Raw genomic sequence first — 9,357 nt, forward strand, 5'->3', positions numbered from 1 at the left:
AGTGGGCTGTTCCCCTGCGTGAGTCACAAGGTCCAGACGTCTCTGCTCCACTTCCCTCTGTGGGCCAGGGCGTACCTCACCTCCCCTTCCCACTGCCAGCACTCGAGTTCCCTCGCTGTCCTGTGCTGCTCCCCTTTCATCCCCCGGTCCTCTCCTCTCTACGGTGGATTCATGCTCAGCTCTCGCCCTCCTCGGTCGCCATGCAGAACAACCACCACAAGGAGCATCTCTATAAGATTCTTGTGATAGGGGACCTCGGGGTCGGTAAGACCAGCATCATCAAGCGGTATGTCCATCACAACTTCAGCCCCAACTACCGAGCCACCATCGGGGTGGACTTCGCTCTCAAGGTCCTCAACTGGGACCAGGAGACGGTGCGCCTGCAGCTGTGGGACATCGCAGGTACAGTCCAACTTTGACACTCGGCTCACATGAAAAAGCAGCTGTAGAAGACCAAAGAACATTTTTGTAAAAAAAAAAAAAAGTGAAATTCCCCAGACATGGTAGTTTCCTCTGACTCAGACTTTACTTTACATGTTTTTGAAGTGATCCACAGCCTGAGAGAAGATTTGATATCTTGTGTAGGGATTTTTAAAGAAGTAGCCCATATGACAGGACTGACACACTGGCCAAAAATAGATGGATTCGTTTATTGGTTATAATTGAAAATCCCTTTTAAGTAAAATTAGCTTAAGGTTACATTTGGAAAATCCATTAATGTTAGTGTCAAGTTATTGTCGTGATGGAAATTATGTTCACATTTATTTTGTTGTTTTTTCAAATGTTACAAGATTAAATGAATCTGCTTAACAATCTCACAGTGAAGTGGCTTTCATGAAAATCAATTTTTCTCATGGTTAATGCATGCCACGTTTGTTTAGAGACAAAGATAACCCAATCATAAATGAAATCAAAACTAGAGGCTTTTTTTTTTATCTCACTAAATATATGATAAATTATTGAAAGTCAGAGAATATGAGGCCTGAGAAAAAAACACAGACATGTGGATTACTGACATCAAGGGTGTTTGAGTTCCAGAAAATGAGCATTTGATAATTTTGTCACAGTTGTTATTTTACCATGTCCGTAGACTGATGATGTTCAGGGTCACCCAGGCCTAATGTCCCTCATGTGTACCAGCTGACCTGTTGGCATTACTCACTTCACATCATTTGGCTACGCATTTCTGCTATTACATGCATTTTATTCTCACTCCTGAGTAAAAACACACATATACAGAGAAGCCATGAAGCAGGAAAAGAAAGGTTTCCTTTGAGGAGCAAAAATCACACACTGTAAAGGTTATGATTATTATTACATACATTTTGTTGATATTAAATTAAAACCATACAAACTATACCTTTATAAACCAAATGTATTTAAAACTGCTTATTTCTGTATGGCAGTACACTAAAAATCATTTACTCTTGTTAAGATTAAATTTATGTCATCATTTAGACATAAAATACTCTCCTTGCTGAGTGTCACATGACCTTAGGAAAGAGCATCATGACACCACATGATATAACAGAAAGCAGTCATGGCAACAGTCTGACATTTTATGATTGTTTTTAGTATAAACCACTGTATCAGCTGGTTGGTTGGCCATAAAAATGACATAATCATATCTGATTTGGAGCCAAATACTGTACGAGCACATGTTTCAAGCCCTTAACAAAACACAAGCATATTTATTATATTAAAGTTGTAATTTTTCCTGCTCTGAAAGTAGTCAGAGGACAAACATATAGGATGTCTCTTTACCTAAATTTATACAATCACATATTGATCCATTCAGTTATTCCAACAAACATTTATACATTATCAGTAGCTCAATCTTGCCCCTAGCTGGCTCTCATTTCTTCCCTGCAATCTACTGAACTGTGTGACCATCTCCCTTTATATGATACTCTGAGTGTGGAAGGGTCTGTTTGATAAGAGGACGGAAATGTATGAGAACGAGAAATGAAATTCTCATCTCCTTCCTTGTGAGTATTGAATACTTTGATTGCCCTTGGCGAACACAGAAATCAGAAATAATGGCGGCTTTTGACTGTGATGCTGTTGGGTAAGATAACAAACCTAAAGGCTACAGCAGTTTCATCTCACATGAGTGTCGGCTGAGGTTTAGAAGAATCCTCTGACCTGCTGCTCTCTCCCCTCCTGTGCGCCCTCTCCAGTAAGCACAAGCAGTCATGTGTCTTGAACTCATGTGAGGGAGATTTGAGGCCCAAGCTCTTGTATACAGAAAGCTTTTATTGTGAACTAATGATGAGTGTCTCCCTCAGAGAAAACTGCTATATGTCTTGTACTGTATGTGCTTCCAACAAAGGCCCTGAAGTTATAGACACTCTGAGGTGGGAAAACATGAACTGTGTAATTTAGATGAGCTCTGTAGATTACAGTATCCTCCATTAGGTGAAGATTGTGTCAAATAAACAAATATGCAGATTATTTTCCCTTTTTAAAGTTAATTAAATTTGCATTTGGCATCTATAAGGCGCATCCAAAAAATGATTTTTTGTTTCTTGCATTTTCTTTTACCCAGCACTGCTGTAGATTTGTTTGAGAATTTGATGATGGACTGAAGTTTTCTCATGCCACAGATGTAATAACTCACTTGCTGCTCCTGTGCGGTTCCCAAGACAAATAACAACTTCAGCCATTTTATTTTTGTCCGTTATTTTTCTGTGGCCTCTGCCAACACCGCAACAGGGCTATAGCTGCACAGGCCTGTACATGAAGATGTGAGTGAGGTGGGGTTTGGGGCTATGCCGCTATGATATACTGTTCAGCCTTTTAAAATCCCATAGTTATTGATGTTGAGCTGTGGAATTTGATATTTAGACTCAATACCAAGAGGAACTTTTGGGCATTGACTCATCACAGATGAATTACTGCCACATTTCATCCCGTTTAATGAATCCATTCATCTTCTTACCATGAGGACTGTGGTCTTACATAAACAAACAGTTTTCTGCCAAAGTTAGACAGCTTTGGTTGTTTCACATAACAGCTTTATGAGTTTGTGTTTTTGTCTGTCTTCTCACTGGTGTAAAGTCAGCAAGGCTCAGTCTCAAAAAGGCAGTCAAACATTTCTGTGCACCAATCTGGATTTACCAACATTTGAATCAAACTCAAATGGAGCAAATTAACTGAGTTTTTACTAGTTAAACTCTTAATTGATAACACTTTAGGGTGTATTTTTCTGAACTTTAACTTCAATTTTTGCTTATTTAGTCACATGTAATTTTAAGGTTATGTTAGAGAAACACTTTAATATCATTGCCTAATAAACACTAGTGTGTTTGAGCTTGTACAGAAAGCTGGAAACATAGTTTTCACTCTCTAAATGATAATAATACTTTACTATAATACATCATGATATAATTCTGTCCTTCTGATACTGTATGTCCTTGAACAAGACACACATCCTCCCAGGTGTTCTACACCTGACCCTGAGCTCTGATCCACCTGTGCTAGAGAGCAGGTGAATAGAAAATCTTCCTCCTGGCCTCAGTACTGTAACATGTGAATGAACTCCACTCCTCTTCACCACAATGTAACCTGCTTTTGGAAGAACCAGCTTAAGTTTTGGGTGAGCCCACATGGTGAAAGTGTCTGTCAGCCACAAGCTGATTATATTCTGCAACTGTGCCGCTGGTACCGATGGTGCTCTAGCGAGGTTATGGATGGGAAAATCAGTGTGGATACAACATTCCAACAGGGCTTATCGAATTAATTTTACCCTCAGGAATTTCTGCAGACAAGTTCACAGGCAGGCGCACACACATACACACCAAAGTCACCTCTCTCCTCCTCCCATCCTGCCTCTATCCGTGTCTGCATCTTATCTCTCTCACTCTCTTTCTGTAGCTCTTTCAACAGTAAAAACATGCATGTAAATGAGTGTGTGGAGGTATGGAGGAGGTGAGGTATGTAGAGAATGTGCACATGGTGGCACATATCAGACCGGAGTGTGATAAAAATGAGTAAGGCAGATGATTCGTATTGAAGAGTCTGTGTCTGTTTGCTGCTAAAGTGACACTGCATCACTTCCATCTTTCTGTGCGTGGCGTAATGCAGGTGATCTCCTGTGTTCGGGAGCAAAATGAAAATAATTTGTCTACGTGCATCAACACAAGTTTAAAAAATTGTAAACCTTCACAGTGATACCAAATTATAATGCTTTTATTTTTTTGTGTGCACGTGTATCTTTGTTTGTGTGTGTCTTCCAGGTCAGGAGAGGTTTGGCAACATGACTCGCGTGTACTACCGTGAGGCCATGGGCGCCTTCATCGTGTTTGACGTCACAAGGCCTGCCTCCTTTGAGGCCGTCACCAAATGGAAGGAGGACTTGGATTCCAAACTTACACTTCCCAATGGGAAAAATGTGGCCACTGTGCTTTTGGCGAATAAATGTGACCAGGGTCGGGATGTACTGACTAATAACGGAATAAAGATGGAGCAGTTCTGCCAGGAGAACGGCTTTGTGGGATGGTACGAGACGTCTGCTAAGGTAAGAAAGATGGGATACATTCACACGGGCACACTCACACTCATAAATACAAAGCAGTAACATAGCAAGCAGGAGGGTGCTGTGAATACAAAGACCGGCCTTCAACCGGAGCTCTGAGGTTCAAGCCCCTGTGTCAGCAGGCATGGCCTTCCTTTTCAAATGTCCTTGAGAAGCAGCTGACTCCCTACAAATTGACTGTATAAGTCCCACCACCTGATCACCCTGTGGAGATGCCACCACAGAGACACATTCAGGATGTGAAGAAATCCTTTAAAAGTGCTGAGTTTAACAGACTTTTGGTCTGTTGAGTATTTGCATATGAATAAAGCCTCCATCGTTGAGCTCTGCTGCGTTTTCACAGAGCTCTCTCACAGCACACATTCCTCCCATGTTATCCCAGGTCGGCTGCTCTGGCATCAGGTGCTTCATCATACAGAAAGAACGTCCAGAAATTTTTGAGACGATGTATCAGTCCACTGTTTTCTATTCACTGGCACAGATCTTAAAGGAGAAGTTCGACCTTTTGAATATGTGATTATTTGCTTCCTTGTCAAGAGTTAGATGAGAAAATGCCACTCTCATGTCATGTGTTAAATATAGAACTGAAGCTTGGAGTTGATTAAAAATAGTACAGAGCCATGTTGCCAGTTTATGCGTGTTTTAGTCCGTTTCAAACCCATGTAACGTTTGCAGTCTGAACAGGACAAGTGTTTTGTAGAGCGAGAAAGCAAACAGATAAATACATATGAAAACTGAAAATATGAAACACAAAGTTTAAGATATAAAACGAATAAACCTTGTAAAAAGTTTTAATCAACGACAGTGACAGTACAGTATGATTCAGAGCTCACTGACGCAGACAGAAATGCAGTGGCTTTCAGTTGAGCTGAGGATTCACCCACCTACACACTAACACACTGACACACCAGCACAAGCCCCGATTATAGCAGCTAATGTGGAGCAGGAATCTCACAGCTGGATGGCAAGAAAAGAAAATAGACTAAGACGTGCACACAGACACACACAAGCACACATGCATTCAAACTTTTAATGCATCTATATACAACACAAAAGCTGCACTCAAATTTGACCAGAATTGAAATACTCTCCAATATGGTGCTGTATAAAAAGTGTGCTTTTGTTTTGTGTCCTCACCGAGGCAGAAACACCATCCTCTAATTTTTTCAAATTTGAATCTGAATTGAAAGAGATGGAAGTGGCAGTCTGGGGTGTTTTTCTGAATACCAAACAGAGAAACAGACCAAGAAACAGTTGATGGAGGCAGCCGAAAATAGTGATGACCAACAATAATTGCTGCACTGAAAGAACGATAAGGGCAGCTAAGATAAATTGAGGATTTAAGCTGTTGAAATTGAGGCAGAAAACCAGTAAAGGAAGTGAGAGGCTTTACTTAGAAGCAACACAAGCAGCCATGTGACATTCATGAAAAATCATAGATGGTCACACAATTGGAGCAGGTATGTGAAAAATTCTAGTTACACCAGTAACCCAGGTCTGCTGCCTCTTTCAGCTTCATCATATTTGTAACATGTTTGTACAGGAAAACATATACTTTCTTTTGCAGCTGAATTAGGGTCTAAAGTCTGAAGTGTCTCACCTGATGTAAGAATTATTTCAAACTTTTATCCTAAACAATGTTGGATGTACTTTGTATTCATGAGAATGCAGAAGAAAGAAGTGAAGCTGGCGGTTCTTGTTGTGGTTGTTGTTTTATTTTGGTTCAGAAGAATCTTTTTTTTTCCAGATCTAACGGTAAGGATGACACATCACGACATGGCACACACAGAAGAGTTTGTGTGTGTGAGGAGTTCAGGGCGCTGCAGACGGCACCATGTCACATTCTACTGAGCACACTGTTAGATCTTTACTGCTCCTGCAGCACACTTCTCATTAGAAATGAGTGGATGTGTGTGTATGTGTGGATGTGTGTGCGCGCGCGTGCATGTTTCTTTCTCGTCAATAATTGTTGCTCGTTCTCTCCTCGTGTGAACCTGACCCAGGGTCATTTCTGTAGTTTACTCAGCTGTCAGCTCTGGTCCAAGTCGCTCTAAATCTTTTGAATGGATGCTGTCTAATCCCTGGGTGTTGTCAAAAGTGGACATTTTGTATTTGTGTTTTATTTTAATGGTTAGAGAAGGTTTGTAAATCAGCTAAGACAGTTTTCCCATGATTATCATGTAGCTGTATAATATTGCCTGTAATAATCGGGCATCCATCCACATACAATATAACCACAACATTACTTTTTCCAGACCTTTGTTGCATGTTTTCCCCCTCTCTACACCCTGCTCCCTGTCTGTATCCAATTAAGGCAAAGTTTCCTCAGAATAACTTGGTAATGGCACAATAGAAAATACCATCACCCAAAAATAACATTCACAGGAAAATCAAGTGCAGTAGTGCAAAAATATGTATAGTTGTAACTAATCTGCAGTGTACAGAGAACAGAAGAGAATGAGCAGCACTTCAGGCATTTATTTCTATCTTACAAAAATAATTCTCTTGTTAGTATTGTTTATTTAAAACATTATATTACCTAGGCACAACTTTGATTCTCTCCTGTTAACATCAACTCCAGCTACTCAGCTGTCACAGAAAGCATTCAAATGTTCAAACTGAATTATTAAATACAATTTGGGTTTTAATCTGCATATTAATGGTGGATGTGACTCTTTGCTTGGACTGTACTGTTAGCATTTGTATTTGATGGTGTTTGTTGCCATAAGAGAGAAATTAACAAGTCCAAAGTCAGGAGGCATTATTTGTATGCAAGAGCATGTAAGGCACTAAGATTTAATCTTAGTGATTTTGCATGTGTAGACATACTGAAGATAAAAAATGAATAAATAATTGCTCTTTTTGTTGCTTCCTCCTCTTCTCTCTCCCTCCACACCTTTTCATACTCCCACCTCTCTTTCTTGTTTCTTTGTTCTTTTACTTTTTCCTCTCCTCAGGAAAACATCAACATTGATGAAGCAGCCAACTGCTTGGTGAAACACATCATTGCCAGTGAGAAAGACATGCTCCAATCAGAAGTCTCCGACACCATCACCCCCCAATTAGAGAAGGACAAAGGTGGGACATGCTCCTCCTGCTTCAGATCCCAGTAACAGCTCCTGACAGCTGGATGTCCTTTTGTATCTCATTACACACAAAGTCGAGTTTGTCTGTGAGCTAGAGACAGAGAGAGAACTACTTTGGCTGTTTTTGAGGAAGAATGTATGGGTGCCAACACTTGTTTTCTTCTGGTAGATTGGTGTGTGTGTGTGTGTGTGTGTGTGTGTGTGTGTGTGTGTGTGTGTGTGTGTGTGTGTGTGTGTGTGAGGGTGTGTGTAAGGGTGTGTGTGAGGGTGTGTGTGAGGGTGTGTTGATGTCAGTGTGGCAGCTGGCTCAAAGAATAGATGGACTGAAACAGAGAGAGAAAAGGAGGTGGATGCAGCTGTGTGTGCGTGCGTGCGTGCGTGCGTGTGTGTTTAAAAGGCGAAGTCACCCCTTCTGGGTGACTTCAAGCCTTTATGCTGCCACTTCGGTTACCATGGAGACACAGGTAATGAACACGTGCACAGAAAGTTTGCAGCAAATTACAGCATATCTGTACTGAAGGTCCATCTCTGTTTACAAACCATGATAGTTGCCTCTCTTTCTGCCCCTCATTCTCCTTCTTTCTTCGTCCCTTCTTTTCTTTCAGTCTCTTGCCCTCTCTTTTTTTTCTGTCCGAGTTTCTCTCTTGTCTCTCTTGCTTGTTTCTCTTCACCCCTCCCTGTCAGCAAAAAGCAAATGTATGTCTTGTTTTCTTCCAAATATCCAACGCAATTCATTGTCAGTCCTGATAACACTACAGTTACATGATATTGTTTCTTTAGAACTGGTTTCATTTTATTTTACATGGTCATTTTTATGGCACTGTCTTTTGGGGCCAGTCCTTATTTGTCCTTTGTTATGTACAACTGGCTCCAATAATGTGATGTACAGCAGATTTTACTGATGTAATTAAAGTGCCTTTTCTAATAAAACCCATTTTATTTAATGTCTACAATAGATATATTCACTATATATTTAATTTATAAGTGCACTTAAAGGTATATGTTTGATAACTTTCATCACTGACCTAGAAATCAACTAATTTCCATGACAACGTATTCAAACCTCTATGACAAACATTGTATGTGTGTTAAAGAAAGCAGTGTTAAAGCAAGGTTAATGTCTGTTTTTTCCATTTTAATTAAATGGTTTTATATTAAATTTCTTTTCCACTGTTCAATATTTGTAATATTTGTAATTATGGCATAAAAACAGATATATATACAAACATGTACATATTATATGCAGAATAATGAGACAGGTTATAGAACCAAAGAAGTATCCAGTTTTCAACATGTGAATAAAGCATAGCTTTACTGACCTACAGTGTGCCTGCATGTGATTTTATGTCATCATTTCAGCAGGTGTTTCCAATCTGACTGATTAGACCTCATGTTTAAGGTGGGTGGGGCTATGCTGGGGATTACATGATACCACCAGATTCTTAATGTAACTAATAACAACAGTAAAGGCAACTCTTCCATAACAAGTGAACTGTACACAGCCATACAGTCCTGAGAGGAGGTCTAATCAGCCTACGTAAGTGAAATCACCTGTGTGAGTACACATACCAGTGCTTTACATTTCAACCTTTCAGCATCACTTTCAGTCTCACCAGATCTCTTAATTGACATCTTCCTTTTCAATAAAAAAAATCCTTCACTTTTACTCCTATTCACAAACTTCACAAAAAAAAAAAACACTATTTATCAAACACATTTTGACTCAAGATTTCT

The 9,357-nt window shown here is 40.0% G+C and overlaps 1 protein-coding gene across 1 annotated transcript; it reads left to right on the forward strand.

Annotated features, from left to right (window-relative positions):
- The first annotated feature begins 28 nt into the window (after positions 1 to 28).
- Positions 29 to 8,947, forward strand: rab38a (RAB38a, member RAS oncogene family). Its single transcript, XM_023406626.2, has 3 exons — positions 29 to 402; positions 4,239 to 4,519; positions 7,495 to 8,947. Exons 1-3 carry the CDS (start codon positions 201 to 203, stop codon positions 7,648 to 7,650), a joined length of 639 nt encoding a protein of 212 aa, XP_023262394.1. The 5' UTR covers positions 29 to 200; the 3' UTR covers positions 7,651 to 8,947.
- Positions 8,948 to 9,357: the final 410 nt, after the last annotated feature.

The sequence above is a fragment of the Seriola lalandi genome, unplaced genomic scaffold, assembly GCF_002814215.2.
Source record: "Seriola lalandi dorsalis isolate HSWRI2012SDOR001 ecotype SW California unplaced genomic scaffold, Sedor1 jcf7180002054313, whole genome shotgun sequence".
Taxonomy (NCBI): Eukaryota; Metazoa; Chordata; class Actinopteri; order Carangiformes; family Carangidae; genus Seriola; species Seriola lalandi.

Excerpts from the sequence above, each read along its gene's own strand:
- rab38a (XM_023406626.2), top strand. The coding sequence starts at position 201 with ATGCAGAACAACCACCACAAGGAGCATCTCTATAAGATTCTTGTGATA. Across the intron at positions 403-4,238 it reads GCAGCTGTGGGACATCGCAG|GTCAGGAGAGGTTTGGCAAC; the intron begins GTACAGTCCAAC and ends TGTGTCTTCCAG. Across the intron at positions 4,520-7,494 it reads GGTACGAGACGTCTGCTAAG|GAAAACATCAACATTGATGA; the intron begins GTAAGAAAGATG and ends TCCTCTCCTCAG.